This window comes from Apodemus sylvaticus, chromosome 20 (genome assembly GCF_947179515.1).
Source record: "Apodemus sylvaticus chromosome 20, mApoSyl1.1, whole genome shotgun sequence".
Lineage (NCBI taxonomy): Eukaryota > Metazoa > Chordata > Mammalia > Rodentia > Muridae > Apodemus > Apodemus sylvaticus.
The window spans coordinates 62,509,693-62,536,053 of record NC_067491.1 but is presented as its reverse complement, the minus strand read 5'-3'; the positions used below and the strand labels follow the sequence as shown (position 1 = coordinate 62,536,053).

General features: G+C 38.1%; 1 protein-coding gene across 1 annotated transcript in view; it reads left to right on the top strand.

Moving 5' to 3' along the window:
- The window catches only part of LOC127670674 (vomeronasal type-2 receptor 116-like), a 37,317-nt gene extending 29,018 nt beyond the window's left edge, over positions 1-8,299 (top strand). The window contains exon 6 of the mRNA XM_052165110.1: positions 7,362-8,299. Coding sequence (XP_052021070.1) covers positions 7,362-8,299 — 938 coding nt within the window. The remainder of the gene's footprint in view (positions 1-7,361) is intronic.
- Positions 8,300-26,361: the final 18,062 nt, after the last annotated feature.

The window sequence follows — 26,361 nt, the reverse complement described above, 5'->3', positions numbered from 1 at the left end:
TAGTGTAGCATGTGTCCTTATTACATGTTGGAGAATCATCTGGGTATATGCCCAGCAGTGGTAGAGCTGGGTCATCAAGTAATACTATGTCCAAATTTCTGAGGAAACATCAAACTGCCTTCAGAGTGGTTGTACCAGCTTGCAGTCCCACCAGCAGTGGGGGGGGGTGTTCCTCTTTCTCCACATCCTTGCCAGCACCTGCTGTCACTTGAGTTTTTGATCTTAGCCATTCTTACTGGGGTGAGGCAGAAATTCAGGGTTGTTTTGATTTGCATTTCCCTGATGACTAAGGATCTTGAACATTTCTTTAGGTGTTTCTCAGTAAGAGAAAGAAATTACAAAAATAACATCCTACACAGTAATCACCAACAATATAAAGTATCTTGATGTGACTCTAACCAAACAAGTCAAAGATCTGTATGACAAGAACTTCAAGTCACTGAAGAAAGAAATTGAAGAAGACCTCAGAAGATGGAAAGATCTCCCATGCTTGTGGATTGGCAGGATTAATATAGTAAAAATGACCATCTTGTCAAAAGCAATATACAGATTAAATGCTGTCCCCATCCAAATTCCAACTCAATTTTTCAGAGTTAGAAAGAGCAATTCTCAAATTCATCTGGTATAACAAAAAACCCAGGATAGTAAAAACGATTCTCAAAAATAAAAGAACTTCTGTGGGAATCCAGGATCCTGGACCTCAAACTGTACTACAGAGCAACAGTGTTTAAAAAGTGAATGGTAAACTGGTACAGTGACAGACTGGTAGATCAGTGCAATGAAATTGAAGACCCAGAAATGAAACAACACACCTATGGTCACTTGATGTTTGACAAAGTAGGTAATACCATCCAGTGAGAAAAAGATTATCATTTCATCAAATGGTTATGGTTTAACTGGTGATCAGCTTACAGAAGAATGCAAATTGATCCATTATTATCTCCTTGTACAAAGCTCAAGTTCAATTGGATCAAGGACCTCCACATAAAACCAGATCCACTGAAACTAATAGAAGAGGAAGTGGGGAAGAGCCTCGACCACATGGGCACAGGGGAAAATTTCCTGAACAGAGCATCAATGACTTATGCTCTCAGATAAAGAATTGGCAAATGGGACTTCATAAAATTACAAAGTTTCTGTAAGACAAAGGACACTGTCAATAGAACAAACACAATGGCAACCAACAAATTGAGAAAAGATCTTTACCAACCGGATATCCGGTAGAGGTCTAATATCCAATGTACACAAAGAATTTAAGAAGTTAGATTCCAGAGAACAAAAGAAACCTATTAACAATGGGGTACAGAGCTAAACAAAGAATTCTCAAGTGTGGGTTTTATTTATTTTGATACGATTGCTATGTAGTTAATATGGTGAGATTTTGTCTATCTTATTGATTTTCTCGATGAACTAGTTCTTGTCTTCATTGATTAATTTTATTCCTTTTGCTCTAACTGATTGATTTCAGCCCTGATTTGATTATTTCCTCTTCTTGCCTCCTCTTCCTGGTATTTCATTTTTCTAGAGCTCTCACATATATGTTTAAATTACTCTTTTGAGAATTTTCAAATTAAATTCTTTATAAAGACACTCAGTGCAGTGATCCTTCCTCTTAGCACTATTTTTACTGTTTCCCAAGAATTTGGGTTTGCTGTGCATTGTTTTTATTGAAATCTAAAAATTTCTTTATTTCTCCCCTAATCCAGAGATCATTGAGTAATGAGTTCTTCAGTTTTCATGAGTGTATAGGTTTCATGGTATTTCTGTTGTTGAAGTCCAAATTTCCTCCAAGGTTCTCTCATAACAGAAAAAAATGATGTTTCAATTTTCTTGTATCCATGAAGGATGCTTTGTGACTGATTATCTGGTAAATATTGGGGGGAAGAATCCATTAGGTGCTGAGAAGACAGTATATTCTTTTGTGTTTGTGTGAAATATTCTCTAGATGCCTTTTAAGTGCATTTGATTCATAATGTCTGTAAGTTTTGTTATTTCTCTGTTTAGTTTCTGACTAAATAACATGTCAATTGGTGAAAACAGAGTGTTGAAATTAACCACTAGTAATGATCAGAGTTTGACATGTGGTTCAAGCTTTATCAATGTTTCATTTACAAATGTTCATGCCTTTGAACTGGAGGCATGCATGTTGAGAGTTGAAATATCATCTTAGTAGATTTTTCCTTTGCTGAGTATGAATTATCCATTCCCATCTCCTTTTAATAATTTTAGTTGGAAGTTTATTTTAATAAGTATAAGAATGATTATTTCAGCTTACTTCTAGGGCTTTTTGTCCTGGAAATTTTTTTCAGAACTTACTCTAAGGTAATGTCTATTGGTATTGCTGAGTTCTTTGTTTTATACAGCAAAATGAAAGCATCTTAGTCAGGGTTTCTATTCCTGCACAAACATCATGACCACGAAGGAAGTTGGGGAGGAAAGGGTTTATTCAGCTTACACTTCCACACTGCTGTTCATCACTAAAGGAAGTCAGGACTGGAACTCAACCAGGTCAGGAAGCAGGAACTGATGCAGAGGCCATGGAGGGATGTTACTTTTGGGCTAGCATCCCTGGCTTTCTCGGTCTGCTTTCTTATGGAAAGCAAGACTACCAGCCCAGGGATGGCAACACTGACAAGGGGCCCTTCCCTGTAATCACTAAATGAGAAAATGCCCCACAGCTGGATCTCATGGAGCCATTTTCCCAAATGAAGCACCTGTCTCTGTGGTAAGTCCAACCTGTGTCAGGTTGACACACAAAACCAGCCAGTACAGAGAGTTCCTGTTTTTGTACTTGTTCTGTTAGTCTGTGTCATTTATTGAGAAATTGAATCAATAGATGGTGAGAAATATTAATGATCAGTGTTTGTTTATCCCTATTATTTGATGTTGGTGTTGTGTGTATATGGGTTTGTGTGTGTTTAAATTGATTTTCCTTGTATGGAATTACCTATTTCTTGTGTTTCCTTCAAATTAGCTATCATCTTTCTGTTGGAGTTTTCCTTCTAGCATTTTGTTTTAGGAATGGATTTTTGGATAGATATTGTTTAAATCCAGACTTGTCTTGAATTATGGTTGTTTACTCCATCTATTGTGATTGACAGTTTTGCTGGTTATAGGACTCTAGGTTGGCATGTGTGATGTTTTCATAGGTTTTAGATATCTGTCCAGGCCCTTCAGTTTTTAGAGAATCTATTGAAAATGCACAATTCTAACAGGTCTGCTATGGAATGATACCTGGTCTTTTCCCTCAGTGCTTAGTCTTTCTTAGTCCTCTACATTCTGCATTTTCATTATTTTGTTGAGGGAGGACTTTTCTGGCCCACTCTATTTTGTGTTACACAAGCATCTTTTATGTTTATAGGTATTTCTCTCTTTACATTGTGATTTTTTCTAATATAATTTTGTTGAAAATACTTTCTTACCCTGGGATCTGGGACTCTTTACCTTCTACTATTACGATCATTCTAAGGTTACTTGTTTTCTTTGTATTCCAGATTTCTTGGCTGTTTTGTTTCAGGGATATTTTAGCGTTAACATTTTCTTTTACTGATGTGCCAGTTTCTATTTTTGTATGCCTGAGATTCTCTCCTACATCCTTTCATCTTATTGGTGATCCTTGCATTTGTTGTTCTGTAAGCTTCTTTAGGGTTTCCATCTGCCGTTTACTCTCAGTTTGTATTTTCATTCTGGCTTCTATTTCCACTTTCATTTCCTGAACAGCTTTACTTACTTCCCTGGTTAACTGTAGTTTCTGCTATTACTTTAAGAGATTTATTTGTTTCCTCTGTAAAGTCCTATATTTGTCTGATTGTGTTTTCCTTTTCTTTTTTAAGCATTTTATTCCTTTCCTTTTTAACGGCCTCTATCATCTTCATAAGACTGGATTTAAGGGCACCGTGGTTCAGTTGTGTTAAGATTTGCAGGGCTTGCTGTTGTAGAGTAAGTTTGCCCTGTTGGTGTCATAATATTCTTGAATTTTTTTGTTTGAGTTAGTTTCATGCCTTTAGCCATCTAGATGTTTTTTTAATAATAAAACAATAAATAAAACAATAAATAACTCGACAACATAAGGAGGTCAAAGGGATACAAATTGGAAAGGAAGAAGTCAAACGATCATTATTTGCAGATGACATGATAGTCTACCTAAGTGACCCAAAAAACTCCACTAGAGAACTCCTACAGCCATCTAGATGTTTTAGTCACTGCATGTTCCTGTTATGATATATATTGGGATGATGGCTAACCATCGTGATCTTGGTGTGATAGTCCCCTGGTGTATATTTTGGGGCTATATGGTTCTGGAATAGCAGGTCTTAAAAAGATGGCAAGAGACTTGGCAGAAAATTTTATATCTGGCAAGGACGATCTCCTCAGAGCCATGCCTGACAAAGTTCTTTGGGCAGGGACGATTAGAGAAGGAAAGAAATCTAAATGTTTTGGTTCTGGATCAACAGGCTTGATGAATCTGGGCAGAGACGTAGTGGGAGAATAGAAGTCTGGTGCAGATTTCTGGATAATTATATTTCCTCATCTATTAATTTCCATTATTTGACTGTAAAATATTTTATATAAGGTATTTCTCTGCTACATATAGACTACCTAATTGCCTGTTAATTCGGTTATAGTTCCTGTATGCAGATTGAAGACATATAAATTTCACTTACGAATTTAATGTGGTTGTAGAAGGACCACTTCAACTGTCTCCCCAAAATGCTTCCTTTATTACAGACTGAAGTTCAGACACGTTAGAGATATGTACATTTGGAGGGATAGAATAGAATAAAGGTTTAGACCTACATCACAGTATCAGATTGCATTGATTAAAAATACAGCTACATATATGTTGAACACTCAAAAGTTAAAGAAATTACTGATCAAAGGAATTTGAATACAGGGAAATATAATAAACATATATTTCAAGACAAACCATACGCCTTATACGAAATAAATTTTGTCTTATAGATCAGTTGCCATAAATTAATGAATATTATTTATAAGATACAATATTAAAAGCTAGTATAACACAGCAACAAATATAATCTAACAACACAGCAGAACAGATTTGTGTAAAAGTGTTACATTAGCATGAATAGTCACATTGAGAAAATGTTAACTATTTGACAGGAGAGTTCAAGAAAGCATAAGAAAGATACACAAATACAGAACTGAGTGTAAAAAGAAGTAAATGTAGTCTTTCTGTATCTTTTAAGGAAAAGTGAAACTAAAATAGTTTTTGAAATAAAGCCTTTATAAAAATACGGAAAGTTATTTGTGACAAGAAATATGTGATTAAATAATATTAGGAGCATTTATTTTTCTCCTCTGAGTTTTATTCACAAAGATTTAGTTCTTAAAATCTACTCTGTTGATTTTTTGTATGGTTCTCTTTGTTTCTACTTGATTGATTTCGGCCCTGAGTTTGATGATTTACTGCCTTCTACTCCTCCTGGGTGAAGTAGCTTCTTTTTGTTCTAGGGCTTTCAGGTGTGTCATTAAGCTGGTAATGTATGCTCTCTCCATTTTCTTTTTGGAGGCACTCAGGGCTATGAGTTTTCCTCTTAGCACTGCTTTCATTGTGTCCCATAGATTTGGGTATGTTGTGTTTTCATTTTCATTGTGTTCTAAAAAGTCTTTAATTTCTTTCTTTATTTCTTCCTTGACCAGGGTATCATTGAGTAGAGTATTGTTAAGTTTCCACGTGTATGTGGATTTTCTGTTGTTTCTGTTGCTATTGAAGACCACTTTTACTCCATAGTGATCAGATAGGAGGCATGGGATTAGTTCTATCTTCTTATATTTGTTGAGGTCTGTCTTGTGACCAATTATATGGTCGATTTTGGAGAAGGTACCATGAGGTGCTGAGAAAAAGGTATATTCTTTTGTTTTAGGATAGAGTGTTCTATATATATCTGTTAAATCTAATTGGTCCAAAGCTTCAATTAGTTTCATTGTGTCCCTGTTTAGTTTCTGTTTTCCTGATCGGTCCATTGAGGAAAGTGCAGTGTTGAAGTCACCCACAATTAATGAAGTCCTCCCTTCCCCTGGGAGGACAGGGGAAGAGAAGGGGGCTTACGGGACTTTCGGGGAGTGGGGGGGCTAGAAAAGGGGAAATCATTTGAAATGTAAATAAATTATATAGAATAAAAAAAATTAAAAAATAAATAAATCTGAAAAAAAAATCTATTCTGGAGGAACAAAGAAAACATAAATTTAACTATTAAGTAGTTCTTTTCCTGGAAATGTTTCAAAAAGTTTTCCAAAACAGTAAACTAATAGCCACGAAATTATCTCAATATTAAAAGGAACTTAAATCCCCTACTCTACCCTTAATTTCATCACAGAACCCAGTAGTACTTAAAAGAGAAAAGGCCTATTAACTTTTCTCAAACATCCATATATTCACTATAATACCTGTGAGAACTTCCTTCCATCAAAAATGAAAGGGGCTGGGGAAAGATAAGGAATGGTTTGAAGACATATTTAGTAGTTTCCAACCAACATCACATGAGAAGAAAATATTTTCAAACTGAAAAAAATTTATAAATAAAAATGAATTTGTGTCATATATCCCAGACTAAAAAATCATTTTACATAAGAAATTCAATGAAAAATGTCTATTTCAAAATTGAATTCGCATCTTCTATTGGAAATTTAGAAATATTTTTGAGAACTGGTATAAAAGTAGAATTAGTTATTGCAATGTAATTTGGTATTTTCTAGTTTGAAAATATGTGCTTCAACTGTATTACAAAATATAAATAAAAGAAAGGTAAAAAGCTAAAAATAAGAATACTTCAATATACAACTAAAATAAATAGGCTCTCGGTATGAGATTTTATGGGTTTTTTCATTGTCATTTTGACACAATCAGGATTTATGTAATAAAAGAAAAACCACAATTGAAAATCCGTTGTACATACTCATGTTTAGTGGTTGCTGTTGGCTGCGCTGCCTCACTGGGTTGGTGCACCTCTGAGGAGGTGATCACAAGCTACATAACAAAGCAGGTCAGGGAAAATAGTAGAGGCAGGGCAGGCAGCACCACACCCCAGTGGACTCAGCTTCAGTTCTTACCTCCTTATCCTCCCTCCAGTTCCTGCATGGTTTCCTCAGTGATATATTTATAATGTATAATGTGAAAAATACCCTTTTCTCCAGAAAAGGATACTCTTCATCGGGTTTTTGGAAAGAAGTATAAACCTTAACTTGTGTAATTATTTACTTTAGAATACTCATATCTCCATACCAAAAGTGACAAGGGGACATGGTTGTAATAACAATCCAATGAGTTTGAAGCATAAAATGTAGTAGGGTAAAGGGAAACTTGAGTGTGCATTCATGATCAACTTCATTTCCACCAGGTATGGATCAGTGTGTGCACTGTCCAGAAACTCATTATGCAAATGCAGAGAAGACACACTGCCTGGAGAAAACTGTCATCTTTCTGGCCTATGATGATCCCTTGGGGAAGGGACTCACATTCGTGTCCTTTGGATTTTCTACTCTCACAGCTCTTGTTATTGGGGTCTTTGTAAACCACAGAGACACTCCAATAGTCAAGGCCAATAACAAATCTCTCAGTTACATCCTGCTCATCACTCTGACCCTCTGTTTCCTCTATCCATTGCTCTTCCTTGGTCTTCCACACACAGCCACATGTATCCTGCAACAGAACGTGTTTGGACTTCTGTTCACCGTGACTCTATCCACTGTGTTGGCCAAAACCATCACTGTAGTTATGGCCTTCAAGATTACAGCTCCAGGAAGAAAGATCAGATGGTTGCAGATATCACAGGTCCCTAAGTGTGTCATTCCAGCTTGCACTCTGATACAAGTACTTCTCTCTGGCATATGGCTGGGAACATGCCCTCCATTTATTGACATGGATGCTCACTCTGAACAGGGACACATCATCATACTTTGCAACAAGGGCTCAGATGTTGCCTTCCACTGTGCTCTGGCCTACCTGGGAGTCATGGCCTTGGGTAGTTACCTCATGGCTTTCTTGTCCAGGAACCTTCCTGACACATTTAATGAATCCAAGTCCATGGCTTTCAGCATGCTTGTGTTCTGCAGTGTATGGGTCACATTCCTCCCTGTCTACCACAGCACCACTGGGAAGGTCAGGATAGCTATGGAAATGTTCTCTATCCTGGCTTCCAGTGCAAGCATTCTAATTGTAATCTTTGTCCCTAAGTGCTACATTGTTTTGTTTAGGCCAGAATTAAACACACTTCCTCATACCAGGGATGAAAGACACCACAGAGGCAAATATTTACTTAAAACATTGTTCACATGATTCTTCATCTAAACTGAATTTCACTGGATCTCTACCGATCTGACCATCACATATTAGGTCACATGTTTTTCCTGTGATGGCTTTGTGGGTATGGCTTCTTCTCACCAGATATTATATTCTGAGCATAATTCCCTGGAACCCCATGATGAAGTAAGGAATCGATTTTCTGAAGTTGGACTAGTGCATTTCCAGTCCCTAAAATAAGTAAACATTTTTAATATAACTTTAGAAAACCCTTTTGAAAACAATCATAACATTGAGATATGACAGCATGAGCTTTCATTGTTTACACTGACATCAAATATTAATTTTTCCTCTTGAAATCTGTCACTTTTTGCAATAAGGACACTCTATTCATCAAATCATGTGATGGTCCTGGGGCTTTTTCTCTAAATTCTTATTTCTAAATCATATTAATTACTTCAACCAGTGGTGTTTTTTCCTTAAAGGACCTTTTCATTTCTCCCAGTGCTGACTATGCAATGTCTTTCTGGTGGCATTGATTTCTAACAGTTTCACATGTCATGAATTTCACACAGTTTGACTGCCACATAAAACTTCATACCACAACATTCCTCATAAATTTTCACATTTTCAATTCTTTCAGTACTGTTCTTATTTCAACTGAAGTCCTGAAACAGCAATCAGCAGAAACCATGGCATAGCTAAATGTGAACCATCTTGATGTCTGTCCTGCTAAATAAGCAATTAGTTCTCTGAGTCTGAGGTCAGCATCATGTGGGCGAATCCCTGACACTGCTTCACATTATGTGCAATGTGTAACATGATTATATTGACCAATAAAATTCTTGTTCCTCTGGAACCATAAGTTAATTGTGACATCACTCTAACCATTATTCTCTACCTTCTTATCCAAAATTGTGAAAAGTGTCCTTTAAACACTTCCCAACAGATTTTGAAAATTTTGTGTATCTCAAAATCTAAAATTACTTCTTGGCACCATATACGGATAACAGTGGATTAAATCCTGAGTCCTTGCAAACAAACAATGTGCTCTAAAAATTATGCATAATTTTTAGCACATAGAATTCTTTACTTTTAAAATCTATTCAAAATGTGGGCATGTAACCCCCATTTTTCAGACTAAGTTAGCAGACCACTTGCCCAAAACTCACAAAGGTAATGGTTTGCTCCTAACATGAATTAAAATTTGCTTGACCATCTAAAATCTGTGGTTCACAAGCTCTATAACTCTGTGACCCTTTAATATATTCCCAAATATTCTGGTTACCCCAATAATAATATTATTTTCATGGATAATTCATTACAATAATTCTGCTACCATTATGAATCATTAAATAATTATCTCCTGATTCAAAGGTATTTGGTGACTCTTGTGAAGAGTCCTGTGAACACAGAAGGGACATGACTCAAGGGTTGAGAATCACTGCTCTCACTGAATTTATAGTAATTTCAGAACTTCAAAGGCATCTCTCTTTACTTTCAAAAAAAAATAAACTAACTCCAGTATACTCTCGTTTTCTTCCCTCCTTCTTCCTTCTTTCCTTCCTTCACTCCTTCCTCTCTGCTTCTTCTCCTATGTTTTTCCTTTTCTACTGATAAAATCTTCCTTGAAGCCAAAATTATCTATCTTCAACTAAAAGCTACTTGTCTAGATAACCATCAGCAGCTTTGGCAGTCTAAATCTTTTAGGGGGATATTTTTTATTCTCTCTGAACCAAAGACTGCTATTAATAGCTATAATAACCATGGACTCATTTATTTACTGTACTTTAATTCAGTTTAAAGATTTATTACCAACTCACATATTCACCAACCATGGGCAACTTATCCCTTTTGTTAAAAATTGATTCTTTTCTTAAACAAAATATCCTGATTACAGTTTTATCTCACTCTAATCTTCCCATTGGTACAACCACTCTGGAAAGCAGTCTGGCGGTTCCTCCGAAAACTGGGCACCTCACTTCCAGAAGATCCTGCTATACCACTCCTGGGCATATACCCAGAGGATTCCCCACCATGTAATAAGGATACATGCTCTACTATGTTCATAGCAGCCCTATTTATAATTGCCAGATGCTGGAAAGAACCCAGGTTTCCCTCAACAGAAGAGTGGATACAAAAAATGTGGTATATCTACACAATGGAGTACTATTCAGCCATTAGAAACAATGAATTCATGAAATTCTTAGGCAAATGGATGGAGCTAGAGAACATCATACTAAGTGAGGTAACCCAGACTCAAAAGGTGAATCATGGTATGCACTCACTAATAAGTGGTTATTAACCTAGAAAACTGGAATACCCAAAACATAATCCACACATCAAATGAGATACAAGAAGAAGGCAGGAGTGGTCCCTGGTTCTGGAAAGACTCAGTGAATCAGTATTTGGCAAAACCAGAACGGGGAACTGGGAAGGGGTGGGAGGGAGGACAGGGGAAGAGAAGGGGGCTTACGGGACTTTCGGGGAGGGGGGGGCTAGAAAAGGGGAAATCATTTGAAATGTAAATAAATTATATCGAATAAAAAAAAAAGCAAAAAAAAATTGATTCTTTTCTTAAACAAAATATCCTGATTACAGTTTTATCCCACTCTAATCTTCCCAGTTTCTCTCTACTCTCATCCCTTCTGGATCTAGTCCATTTCTGTTTCTCATTAGAAAAGAATAGGATTCCGTAAGATAAAAACAAAACATACTAGCAAATCATATAAGAAAAAAAGCCCATCTCACTGAACTAGGACAAGGCAAATCAACCTAAGGAAAGGAGACTAAAAGAATTCTTTTTTATTTATTATTTTAATTGTAAACACAGATATTTACAGTTAAGGGTCTTTATGGACTATAGAGTTTCATGATATTTAACAGATGTCCTAGAAAGGTTGAGACTCAGTCTTATATCTGTTTTATGATATAATTAGAAATTGTACTTAGCAAGTCTCTTTGTGATTATTTGTTCTAGTGGTAAAGCTACCAATGGTACTTCATATTTTTTATGTATTATTATCAGTATTATTACTAATCCCCAATTTATTTTTACAGTTCAGTCTCTATCCCTTTCCCTCTTTGCCCTCTGACCTTTCCTCACCCCATTCCTCCACCACATTCTCCAAGGGAATGGCCCAACCTCCAACAAACCCACCCCCCACCCCCCACCACCAGGCCTACACATGTCCTGGGACCTCGAGTCTCTCAAGTGATAGGTGTGTCTACTCTCAGTGAGGCCATTTCAGTGAGTGTGTGTGTGTGTGTGTGTGTGTGTGTGTGTGTGTGTGTGTGTGTGAGGGGCCTTGGGCCAGCTAGTGTATGCTGCCTGCTTGGCAGTTCATTGTCTGAGAGATCTGGAGGATCCAGGTTTATGGAGACAACTGGTCTTCCTATGGGTCGCACTCCTCTTCAATTATTCCAGCCTTTCCCTAATTCAGCTGTATCTTAGGATCAATAATAGTGTCAGGCTTGGAGCCTCCCCTTCAGATGGGGTCCAATTTGGACTTGTCACGGGACCTTCTTTCTCTCAATCTCTTCTCCATTCTAGTGCCTGTAGTTCTTTCAGACAGGAACAATCCTGGGTCAGCATTTTTCACTGTGGGACAGCAACCCTATGCCTCCACTTGATCCCTGTATTTCTACCAGAGGTAGAGTCTTTTTTTTTTTTTTTTTTTTTTGCTTAAATCTATCAAGTGGAAACAAAGAGAAGCATACAAAGAATCAACGAGTCCAGGAGCTGGTTCTTTGAGAAAATCAACAAGATAGATAAACCCTTAGCCAGACTGACCAAAGGGCACAGAGAAAGTATCCAAATTAACAAAATTAGAACTGAAAAGAGAGATATTACAACAGAAACTGAGGAAATCCAAAAAATCATCAGATGCTACTACAAAAGCCTATACTCAACACAACTGGATAATCTGGAGGAAATGGACAATTTCCTAGACAGATACCAAATACCAAAATTAAATCAGGACCAAATAGATCATCTAAACAGTCCCATAACCCCTAAAGAAATAGAAGGGGTCATAGCACCTTTCTCAGAGGAACCATAGCACCCTCACTTAAGTCCTCCTTCTTCGTGAGCTTCCTGTTCTGGGTGAATTGTAAATTGTTTATTTTGAGCTTTTGGACTAGCATCTGCTTATTAGTGAGTGCATACCATGTGCATTCATTTGTGATTGGTTACCTCACTCAGGATGACACTTTCCATTTCCATCCATTTGCCTAAGAATTTCATGAATTCATTGTTTTTAATAGCTGAATAGTATTCTATTGTGTATATATACCACAGTTTCTGTATCCATAATACTCACAGGAGCAATAAGGGAGGCAATGTGTGGAGCAGAGTCTGAAGTAAAGGCTACCCAGTGACTGCCCTACATGGAGATTCATCCTATAAACAGTCACCAAACCCTGATACTATGACAAGAAGCATGTACCAAAAGGAGCATGTCATGGCTGTCTCCAGAGGGGCCCTGCCAGAGCCTTACAAATACAGAGGCAGAAGCGAGCAACCAACTATTGGACTGGGCTTGGGGTCCCCAACGGAGGATATGGAGGGAGGTCCGGAGGACTGAAGGGGTATATAGCCCCATGGGAAAAACAATGACTTCGGACACCCAGACACCCCAAGACTCCCAGGGACTAAACCATCAACAAAGGGGTACACATGGTTCCAGCCAAAAATGTGTCAGAGAAAGGCCTTGTTAGGAATCAGTGAGAGGAGTGGTCTTTGGTCAGGTAAAGGCTCAATAGAGGCTCCAACAAAGGGAAATGGTCAGGGGGAATGTGGGTGGGGGGAGGTGGGAGGGTGTCAGGTAGAGGGGCATATACATGGAGGCAGGGGTGGGAGGAGGGGTAGGAAATCTTTGGGGAAGGGGCTTTGGGAGGGGGGAAATTTGGGAAAGGTTTTACCATTGGCAATATAAATGAAGAAGATGGGGGCGGCGGCGGCGGCGGCAGCGGCAGCGGCAGCAGTAGCTGGTCCAGCTGAAGGGCCATCAGCGGTGGAACCAAGGCGACACAGGGTCCAGTTAGGCCCTGCGCCCACGACCACTGACCTTCGCTGACCAGCCGGGCGGCAAGCAGCTGCGGTTCTGCGGAGCCTTTCGCTGCACAGAAGCCACTTCAGAACTCGGCTTCCTGCCAGTCGGGAAAGACTCAACTCCATCTTGATTCCGGGATCCAGAGATCCGACAGACTGAGGTACACAAACATAATCCTAGGCCCAACACCGCAGGGGTCTGAGCCTGACGGGCGTTGTCCTGCACCCAGGCCCTGGGCTGTTCGAGTGGCCATCGGGGCGCCAACCCAGCCAGGAGGTTTTTTTTGCCCTGGCCGGCGCACACGCCACCATTTTGCCTACAGGACCCAGAGTGCTCGGGAGGGCAGAGACGGCTAACAAGCGTAGCCTGAGGCTAACAAAACGGGGGTCTAGGCCCCAAAAGGCACAGGACTGACCCCAAGAACTGGGCGGCTTGGTGGGCCATCTGTGTGTCAACCCGCCCAGGAGGTTATTAGCACAACAGACTCTCCCGGTGCTTTCGGGGAGCGCGGACACGCACGCCCGCCATCCGGGTCACCTGGCGGACCCAATTAACAGTCATACCCCTAGGGGAACTTTGCTCGGACCTTGGCCTCCCAGGCTTTTGCCTGGACTCAGGGCCTGGGCGACAAGGCTAACCTAGTGTGCGCCAGCACGGTTGGGGAAATCGGCTGCCCAGCGGAGTGAGCGGAACACAGGGGAGGTCACAGCAGCATACACCTTCGGAGCTCCCTGGGGGTGCACACGGGTTCCATCTGGTCCACAGACACAATCTGGGGCAAGGCCTCAGGCGGAAGCCCTCAGGTCAACTCTCTCCGCTTCAGATCAGCCTGGGCGGCCACACCACATCTCCAGGTCCCTCAAGAGGCTAGTGGGGGCTTCCGGGCGTCCAGCTGGGAGAAGTCGGTGTGCTCCAATAAATCCTGCGGGCCCCAGTGGGAGCCTTCAGGTGCCTGCTTCGGGATCTGAACAGCCTGGACAGCAGCACCCTGTCTACAGGCAGTGCAGGGTGTAAACTGTGCACCAGAGGCCAACGGGGAAGGGGCAGCTTGCACTGGTGAGTCCAGCATTGACAAGACCAAGTAACACCAGTGAGAGCTAGATGGAAAAAGGCAAACGCAGGAACGTCACTAACAGAAATCAAGGCAATATGGCAACATCTGAACCCAATTCTCCTCTACCAGCATGTCCTGGATACCCCATCACACCAGTAAAACAAGATTTGGATTTAAAATCACTGGTCATGATGCTGGTACAGGAACACATGAAGGACATACTTAAAGAAATGCAGGAGAAAATGGATCAAAAGTTAGAAGCCCTTGCAAGGGAAACACAAAAATCATTGAAAGAAATCCAGGAGAATACAAAAGCCAACAAGGAGGAAATGCAAAAAACACTTAAAGAAATACAGGAGAACTTCGGTCAACAGGCTGAGGTCATGAAAGACGAAACACAAAAATCTCTTAAAGAAATACAGGAGAACCTTGGTCAACAGGCTGAGGTCATGAAAGAAAAAACACAAAAATCTCTTAAAGAATTACAGGAAAGCACAAACAAGCAAGTGAAGGAGCTAAGCAAAACCATCCAGGATCTAAAATCAGAAGTAGAAACAACTAAGAAAATTCAAAAGGAGACAACTTTGGAGATAGAAAGCCTTGGGAAGAAATCAGGGGACAGAGATGCAAATATCAACAACAGAATACAAGAAATAGAAGAAAGAATCTCAGATGCTGAAGATTCCATAGAAACCATGGACTCAACAGTTAAAGAAAATGCAAAATGCAAAAAGCAGGTAACCCAAAATATCCAGGAAATCCAGGACACAATGAGAAGACCAAACCTAAGGATTATAGGCATAGATGAGAGTGAAGATTTACAACTTAAAGGGCCAGCAAATATCTTCAATAAAATTATGGAAGAAAACTTCCTTAACCTAAAGAGAGAGATGCCCATGAATATACAAGAAGCCTACAGAACTCCAAACAGACTGGACCAGAACAGAAATACTTCCCGTCACATAATAATCAAAACACCAAATGTTCTAAACAAAGAAAGAATATTAAAGGCAGTAAGAGAAAAAGGCCAAGTAACATATAAAGGAAGACCTATCAGAATCACAGCAGACTTTTCACCTGAGACTATGAAGGCTAGAAGGTCCTGGGCAGATCTCATGCAGACTCTAAGAGAACACAAATGCCAACCAAAACTACTATATCCAGCAAAACTCTCAATCACCATAGATGGAGAAACTAAGATATTTCACGACAAAACCAAGTTTACCCAATATCTATCCACAAACCCAGCCCTAAAAAGGATAATAGGAGGACAACACCAATACAAGGACGGAAACTTCACCCTGGAAAAAGCAAGATAATAACCTTTCATCAAACCCAAAAGAAGTTAAGCAATCAAATTTAAAAAATAACGTCAAAAATGATAGGAAGTAACAATCACTATTCCTTAATATCTCTTAACATCAATGGACTCAATGCCCCAATAAAAAGACACAGACTAACTGACTGGATACGTAAACAGGACCCTACATTTTGCTGCTTACAGGAAACACACCTCAGGGTCAAAGACAAACACTACCTTAGAGTAAAAGGCTGGAAGACAATTTTACAAGCACATGGTCTCAGGAAACAAGCTGGAGTAGCCATTTTAATATCAGATAAAATTGACTTTCAACCCAAAGTCATCAAAAGAGACTCTGAGGGACACTTCTTGCTGGTCAAAGGAAAAATACAACAAGAAGAACTCTCAATCCTGAACATCTATGCTCCAAATGCAAGGGCACCCTCTTTCATAAAAGAAACTTTATTAAAGCTCAAAGCACACATTGCACCTAACACAATAATTGTGGGTGACTTCAACACTGCACTTTCCTCAATGGACCGATCAGGAAAACAGAAACTAAACAAGGACACAATGAAACTAATTGAAGCTTTGGACCAATTAGATTTAACTGATATATATAGAACATTATATCCTAAAACAAAAGAATATACCTTTTTTTCAGCACCTCATGGTACCTTCTCCAAAATCGACCATATAATTGGTCACAAGAGAGACCTCAACAAATATAAGAAGATAGAACTAATCCCATGCCTCCTATCTGATCACTATGGAATAAAAGTGGTCTTCAATAGCAACAGAAACAATAGAAAACCCACATACACGTGGAAATTGAACAATACTCTACTCAATGATACCTTGGTCAAGGAAGAAATAAAGAAATAAATTAAAGACTTTTTAGAACACAATGAAAATGAAAACACAACATACCCAAATCTATGGGACACAATGAAAGCAGTGCTAAGAGGAAAACTCATAGCCCTGAGTGCCTCCAAAAAGAAAATGGAGAGAGCATACATTACCAGCTTAATGACACACCTGAAAGCCCTAGAACAAAAAGAAGCTATTTCACCCAGGAGGAGTAGAAGGCAGGAAATCATCAAACTCAGGGCCGAAATCAATCAAGTAGAAACAAAGAGAACCATACAAAAAATCAACAAAACCAGGAGCTGGTTCTTTGAGAAAATCAACAAGATAGATAAACCCTTAGCCAGACTGACCAAAGGGCACAGAGAAAGTATCCAAATTAACAAACTTAGAAATGAAAAGGGAGACATAACAACGGAAACCGAGGAAATCCAAAAAATCATCAGATCCTACTACAAGAGCCTGTACTCGACACAACTGGAGAATCTGGAGGAAATGGACAATTTCCTTGACAGATACCAAATACCAAAATTAAATCAGGACCAACTAGACCATCTGAACAGTCCCATAAATCCTAAAGAAATAGAAGGAGTCATAGAAAGTCTTCCAACCAAAAAAAGCACGGGACCAGATGGTTTCAGTGCAGAATTCTACCAGACCTTCAAAGAAGAGTTAACACCAATACTCTTCAAACTATTCCACAAAATAGAAACAGAAGGAACACTACCCAATTCCTTCTACGAAGCCACAATTACACTGATACCAAAGCCACACAAAGATCCAACAAAGAAAGAGAACTTCAAACCAATTTCCCTTATGAACATCGATGCAAAAATACTCAATAAAATTCTTGCCAACCGAATCCAAGAACACATCAAAACGATCATCCACCATGATCAAGTAGGCTTTATCCCGGGAATGCAGGGTTGGTTCAATGTACGGAAATCCATCAATACAATCCACTACATAAACAAACTCAAAGAACAAAACCACATGGTCATTTCATTGGATGCTGAAAAAGCATTTGACAGAATTCAGCATCCTTTCATGCTTAAAGTCTTGGAGAGAACAGGAATTCAAGGCCCATACCTAAACATAGTAAAAGCAATATACAGCAAACCGGTAGCCAGCATCAAACTAAATGGAGAGAAACTTGAAGCAATCCCACTGAAATCAGGGACCAGACAAGGCTGCCCCCTTTCTCCTTATCTTTTCAATATTGTACTTGAGGTACTAGCTCGGGCAATTCGACAACATAAGGAGGTCAAAGGGATACAAATTGGAAAGGAGGAAGTCAAACTATCATTATTTGCAGACGACATGATAGTCTACCTAAGTGACCCAAAAAACTCCACTAGAGAGCTCCTACAGCTGATAAACAACTTCAGCAAAGTGGCAGGTTATAAAATCAACTCAAGCAAATCAGTGGCCTTCCTATACTCAAAGGATAAGCAGGCTGAAAAAGAAATTAGGGAAATGACCCCCTTCACAATAGCCACAAACAGTATAAAGTATCTTGGGGTGACTCTTACCAAACATGTGAAAGATCTGTATGACAAGAACTTCAAGACTCTGAAGAAGGAAATGGAAGAAGACCTCAAAAACTGGGAAAACCTCCCATGCTCATGGATCAGTAGTATCAATATAGTTAAAATGGCCATTTTGCCTAAAGCACTATACAGATTCAATGCAATACCCATCAAAATCCCAACTCAATTCTTCACAGAGTTAGAAAGAGCAATTATCAAATTCATCTGGAACAACAAAAAACCCAGGATAGCTAAAACTATTCTCAGCAACAAAAGAAAATCTGGGGGAATCAGTATCCCTGACCTCAAGCAATACTACAGAGCAATAGTGTTAAAAACTGCATGGTATTGGTACAGTGACAGGCAGGAGGATCAATGGAACAGGATTGAAGATCCATAAATGAACCCACACACCTATGGCCACTTGATCCTCGACAAAGAGGCTGAAAACATCCAATGGAAAAAAGATAGCCTTTTCAACAAATGGTGCTGGTTCAACTGGAGGTCAGCATGCAGAAGAATGCGAATTGATCCATCCTTGTCTCCTTGTACTAAGCTCAAATCCAAATGGATCAAGGACCTCCACATAAAGCCAGACATTCTGAAGCTAATAGAAAAGAAACTGGGGAAGACCCTTGAGGACATCGGTACAGGGAGAAAGTTTCTGAACAGAACACCAATAGCGTATGCTCTAAGAGCAAGAATTGACAAATGGGACCTCATAAGGTTACAGAGTTTCTGTAAGGCAAAGGACACCATCAAGAGGACAGATCGGCAACCAACAAATTGGGAAAAGATCTTCACCAATCCTACATCAGATAGAGGGCTAATATCCAATATATATAAAGAACTCAAGAAGTTAGACTCCAGAAAACCGAACAACCCTATTAAAAAATGGGGTACAGAGTTAAACAAAGAATTCTCACCTGAAGAACTTCGGATGGCGGAGAAGCATCTTAAAAAATGCTCAACTTCATTAGTCATTAGGGAAATGCAAATCAAAACAACACAAAGATTTCATCTTACACCAGTCAGAATGGCTAAGATTAAAAATTCAGGAGACAGCAGGTGTTGGAGAGGGTGTGGAGAAAGAGGAACACTCCTCCACTGCTGGTGGGGTTGCAAATTGGTACAACCACTCTGGAAAGCAGTCTGGCGGTTCCTCCGAAAACTGGGCACCTCACTTCCAGAAGATCCTGCTATACCACTCCTGGGCATATACCCAGAAGGCTCCCCACCATGTAATAAGGATACATGTTCTACTATGTTCATAGCAGCCCTATTTATAATTGCCAGATGTTGGAAAGAACCCAGGTATCCCTCAACAGAAGAGTGGATGCAAAAAATGTGGTATATCTACACAATGGAGTACTATTCAGCCATTAGAAACAATGAATTCATGAAATTCTTAGGCAAATGGATGGAGCTAGAGAACATCATACTAAGTGAGGTAACCCAGACTCAAAAGGTGAATCATGGTATGCACTCACTAATAAGTGGATATTAACCTAGAAAACTGGAATACCCAAAACATAATCCACACATCAAATGAGGTACAAGAAGAAAGGAGGAGTGGCCCCTGGTTCTGGAAAGACTCAGTGAAACAGTATTCAGCAAAACCAGAACGGGGAAGTGGGAAGGGGTGGGTGGGAGGACAGGGGAAGAGAAGGGGGCTTACGGGACTTTCGGGGAGTGGGGGGGCTAGAAAAGGGGAAATCATTTGAAATGTAAATAATATCGAATAAAAAAAATTAAAAAAAAATCATTAATCAGCTGGGCAGTGGTGGTGCACACCTGTAATCCCAGCACTCTGGGAGGCAGAGGCAGGTGGATTTCTGAGTTCAAGACCAGCCTGGTCTACAAAGTGAGTTCCAGGACAGCCAGGACTATACAGAGAAATCCTGTCTCAAAAAAACCAAATCCAAAAATAATAATAATAATAATCATTAATCATTGTCTCTCATTACCAATGGACATGGTTCCCTGAAAAACAACACAACCAAATAAAATGACTACAAAATCAAGATGTTACTTTACTGCATAATGCAAACACTCCTCAACATCAAAGATAAAAATTATCTCAGAAGAAAGGCCTGGAAGGAGTTTCCAAACCAATATCCAAGAAGATCAGTAAGGTAACATCTAACAAGATAGACTTCCAACTAAAATTGCCAAAAGGAGATGGGGAAGTGGACTTCATACCTACAAAGGAACATCTACCAATATTATACTTCAATTCTCAACAACTATGGCCTCAAATTCAAGGGCACCAATATTTGAAAAGAAACATTACTAAAGCTCAAATCCCATCATCCTTCACACCCTTGGAGTGCAAGATTTCAATATTCTACTCTCACCAATAGTCTGACATACCAGACAAAAACTAAACATAGAAATTGTAGATGTAATAGACAATATGGACCAAATGGACATAGCAGATCACTAAAAAGTATTTCACTTGAACACAAAAGAAAACACTTTCTTCTGAGCACCTCCTCTAACACTCTTAGAAAATTACCACATAATTATTCACAAAGTATGGTTAAACTCATAAAAACATTGAAATAAACCTTTATATTTGATCAGGCTAATACTACTTAACAGGCTATCAACAATGACGTCATTTGTAGGCTATCATCAATGACAGAACAACAAATAGCAAAGTAACTCGTGGAAACTGAAGATATCTCTTCAGAATGACTTCTGGATCAAGGTATAAAGAAAGAAAGAAATTAAAAACTTCATTGCCATTCAATGAAAATGAATACAGATCATAATCAAAGTGGTGGGACTCAACATAGTTGTGCTAAGAGGAAATGTTAAAGCAGTATGTACTTTCATAAAGAAATTGGAGAGATCTTCTACATTCAACTTAAGAGCACACCAGAATATTCTACAACAAAAAGAAGCAAACACATGCAAGATAACTGCATGGTAGGAAATAGTCAAACACATGGCTGAAATTATTAAAACGTGAAACAAAAAGAACAAAACAATCAGTTAAACAAGAGCTGATTCTCTAAAAAAACAATATTAAAAAATGGTTATCCAAACTGCCTAAAAGACACAAAAGCTCTACACAAATTAACAAATTCAGAAAGAAAAAGAGGCAAACAACCAAAGATAGCAAAGAAATTCAAATAATCATCAGTTCCTCTTTTAAAGACCCATCTTCCACAAAATTGGTAAAAGAACGAGACAGTTTTCTTCATAAATACTACTTACCACAGTTAAATGAAAATTAGATAAGCAGTGCAAATTGACATGTAGCCCCAAAGGAAATAGAAGAAGTCATTAAAATCATTCAACTAAAGCAAAACAACAACAAAAACAAAAACTGAAGGTCAGTTGGTTTTAGAGGAGAATTCAACAAGACTCTCAAAGAAAGACTATTGGTAATCTTCCTAGAAATATATTCAGAAGGAACATTGCCCAATTCATTTTATGATGCCACTGACACTCTAATGACCAAACACCACAGAGTATAAGAAAGCCTGTTGTAGAAAAATTTCTACTGAAAGTAGGTGAAACTACTCAATAAAGGACTTGCAAAGAACTGAAAGGGCATTGACAACATCATCTACTATGATCAACCGTGTCTCATCTCTGAGATGAGGCAATGGTTAAATATATACAAATCTTTCAATGTAATCCACAGTATGAAAAACCTGAAAAAAAGTGCATGATCATGTCATTAAATGCTGAAACAGCATTTGAAAATATGGAGAAACCTTTAAAGATAGTTTTCTACTGATATGTGGTATAAGGGACATACACTTAAGAAAGCCAGTTTACACCAAGCCTAAATCCAAGAAAGCAATTCTTCAAATATCAGGAACAAGACAAAGCTGTCCACTATCTCCAGAACTATTTAACATAGAACTTGAAGTTGTAGATTGAACAATAAAACAGTAAAGGAGTTTATGGGAATTCAAATTGAAAAGGAAGCTATCAAAATATCACTATTCACAGATGATATGATAATATAAATAAGTGAGTCCAAAGTCACATATACTAAACTAAATAAAAATTGTCAATAAACATCCTATATGGAATCAATAAGGAGACCAAGGAAAAAAAATGCTAGTGGACCACCCTTTACAACAGTCACAAATTATATAAAAATCTTGTGGTAACAAACACCAAGCAAGTTAAAAACATGTATAATAAAAATGTTCAATCATTGAAAATAAATTGAAGACGTCAGAACATAGAAAGATCTCAACAGCTGATGTAATAGTGGGATCAACATAATGAAAATGGCCTTCTAATCAAAAGAAATCTCCTGTTTCAACTTCATCCTTATCAAAACTCCAACAGAATACTTTTCAAAACTTAAAAGGATATGTAACTTCATACGTAGAAATAAAATCCCACTGTAGATAAAACAATTATGCACAATAAAGAAAATCCCAAGGTATTACATTCCCTGATTTCAAACTGTACTACAGAGCAACAGCAATAAAACCCTCTTTGTATTAGCTTAAAACAAACAGGTTTATTATTAGAATTAAATGAAAACCCTTATTGGAATCCATACACCTATGGACACTTGATCGCAGATAAAAATCCAAAAATTATACAGTTGTAAATAAGAAAGTATTTTCCATGAATGGTTGTGGTCTCACTAGATGCCAGTGATTATAGAATGCAAACAGATGCACATCTAGTTTTTTGCACAAACCTAAATTCCAAATAGATCAAAGATATTAACATCAAACCAGAAACACTGAATCAAATCCTAGAGAAATTAGGGCAAACCGTTGCATGCACTGAAGAGGAAAGACTTTCTGAACAGAACACCAATCATGCAGTTACTGTACATTATCACAGCTAATAAAATGATAATAGAAAAGGTTTAGTAAGGCCAAGGAAAGACCAGTTGTTCAAAACAGCAGTCTTCAGAATGCAGAAAGATTTTCACCAATTCCACTTCTTGCAGATAGCTATTATCCAAAATATGTAGAGTACTCAAGAGACTAGAAAACAACAAATCAATTATTTCAATTAAAATGCAGTACAGATCTAAACAGAATTTTCAACAGAAAAAATCTCAAATGTCAGGGAAACATTTAAATAAATGTTCAAAATTCAACAGAAAAATGTAAATCAAAATGATTCCATGATTTCATCTTACACATGTCTGCTCAACTACGATCAGAAACAAAAGTGACAGTTGACGCTGGTGAGAACCTCAAGGAAAAGGTGTGCTTGCTCCTCCATTCATGGCAAACTTTTACAGTGACCTTGTTCATCAGCAACTCAATAGCCAGCCATATCACTGCTGAGATTACATCAAAATATTCTACATTATACCACAAGGACATTTGCTCAACCATGATCTTTGCAACTTAATGCATAACAAACAGAAAACAGAAGCAATCTAGATATCCCTCAGCCAAAGAATAGACAAAAATGTGTTAAGTTTACATACTGCCATGGTACACAACTCTTTAATAGGGCATCATGGAATTTGGAACTAGAAAAATTTATCCAGAGCAAGCTTACCCAGACCCAGGAAGATGAACATGGCATGTTCTCACTGACAAGTGGGTTAGCTCTGAGGTACAGATTTGGAGAGAGTGAGTAAGAAATAGGGCTTAAGGGACAATGAAAGAATATTCACAATGTAACAAATATTAGTGTCATGTGTGTATAAAGAACTTGTTCTTTTGTTTATTACCATGTGCTTTCACTTCCACAGTGCTATTATCATTTTAGTTTCTTAATTTAAATCATCTTAAACCAAAAATACTAGGGTTTAATGATTAGGATATTTTGGGTGGTTTGATATTCACCAAATATCCTTGAAAATGAAGGTATCACTAGCAATAAATATTTCTGCTAAAAAAAGTTATACTTTTATAAACACCAGTATATAAAATGGAACAAACATGCAGACTGCATTTTATTGGGAAACACTTCAGCTTGGGGTTTTCATGCTTGCCTGCTGTTTATGATTCCAAAATATTTTTTGATTAAAAAATACCTTCCACTAAACTGTTGCAGAATGGATTAATAATAAAAAGTCAGAAAATGAGTTCAATTACACACACGTAAATGAAAACTCCAGTGTTGAGGTACATAATTCTAGGCACTCTAAAGCACATGATCATTGTCCTCATTGTGATCCTGACACTTGCACTTGTGCACATAGAAAAGGAAAAGGAAGAATATCAGAAAGATCCATTTTCAAGACGACTGTGGACTGCATCACTTATAAAAGATTTAACCAGAAGCATGAATGAAATTTAATAGATCTTACTCTATATTTACTTTATATGAATACTTTATATTCAGATACCCTTTCTTGTAGAAAATTAGATATTTTTAAATTACATTAAATAAGGCGAATATATTTATCATACATGAAAAAAGAAATCACTTCCCAAATTCTGTTGTCTTATTTCATATCCTGTTAAATCATCTGACAAGTCATTTTCCACTTGTTAGTATTTGATGAGCTGTTCTACTGCAAATGTGTTTTTGCAGTGAGATTGCTCCCACTACACTGTCTGGACAGACATGGGGCATAGTGCAAAGTGGTACCTGACGTGGTGTAACTGCACAACAGTGTAAAAGATTTATCAAGTGCATCCATGGTTCTTGCAAAGTTAAAAAAGATATATACCTGAGGCATTTAGAGAGCCACATGAAATATTTCAACTAGTTGTGAACTTTTGGATTTCTCTGATCATCTTTAATATTAAAATTTATTTCAAAATATGAAAAGATGTCTTCTTCACATAATGATGTTTTATTTCTGAATCATTTCCCTTCTACACTGCCATGACCTAACAATTTATCACCATACCAATTTGCTAGCAAAGTGTTAGCAATGTTTCTACTTAGACTAAATCCACTTAGACATTCAGCAATTTTCCAGCAACTAACCAGAAGCAGGACATTCATTGCACAGTTTTCCTTCCCCAGGTTGAATTCAGAGTTGAGAGTGTACTTTATTTCTCTATTTCAGTTCTTTAGTTTATATATACCCTGATAGAAATTTCAGCATGCTACAATATACACTTTATTTCCTTGAAAAATTATTGTACATTGCTATTTATGTCTGAGATTACCAAGGAAGTTGAAGCAAACTTTGTCTAGATCTGCTGTTCCTGCAGATTTTACACTGTCTAGGAAAGAGCCTTCAGTGACATAATCTCAGAATATTACTGTATGAATAAATTCATGAAATCAAGTAATGCATGGTGGATTAAATTAATGTATAAATTACATAGGTTATAATGGATAAAAATCTGAAGTCATATGAATTGAAAAATATTAGCTTTCAATACTCTGCAAAATGTTAAGGATAGAAAATGAAAGTGAGGAGAAATAAATTTCTAATTCTGCCATCACTGCATTCAAATCTGTGTCAGCTGACACAAGCAACATTGATCACTCTAGAACCTGAGGAGGTATTACAATGTCACAGATTTCAAAGGTATTACCTGCTCTAATACAATCACAAATGAAACTCCCCGATTCTCTGAAGTATTGTGTCAGGCTACTGCCAACATCCCTTGTAGTACAGGACTAGCATAATATGTGCTCACAGTCTGAGGAATTACAGACAGCATGGTGAAAGGTGATCAAACTGCAATGACCAAATATGAAACACAAAACTCTGTAATGACATATTTCTCTTCTCACTTGAGAGGACATAAGGAGTCACCAAGAAAAGAAAATTAAACAGAGGATCTTGGAAGGGAATATATGAAGAAAACCTCATGAGGAGAAATTCTTGGAATAACGTTCAAATCCACACTTAAAGTAGGACAAATAATATTTTGAAATGAGTTGATACAAATCACTTACCGAAAATCATTAGATGTGCCCAAAAGTTATGTTTTCCAATCTATTGTTAAACTTGAAGTAGAGACACTTAAAAGAGGAAAAAATGCACCAATGACCACAGACCCATCGTGGTGCAGTACATGTTCTGATTCTGTTAGGCCGGAAGGGGCTGCAATGATCCAGATGAGTGTTCGCATCTGTAAAAACCAGAAGATAAAAAGCCAAGAGAAGAGCATATTAAGAGATGTTTCTGTCAAGATCTAAGTCGTGGGATGGTACAACCTATGGTGTGTTACATATATATATTCTGTGCTCATATGTGTTTGCATGTGTGTGCCTGTGTGTGTGTGTGTGAGTGTGTTTGCACTGTTGTTGTTGACATGATGACAGAATATTTCACTCTAATCAGCCAGAGATATGTGCAAGGATCCTTCCATTCACCCTGTGAGCGTTCTATGGCACTTTATCCTTCAGGCTATCCATATGAGTCACCT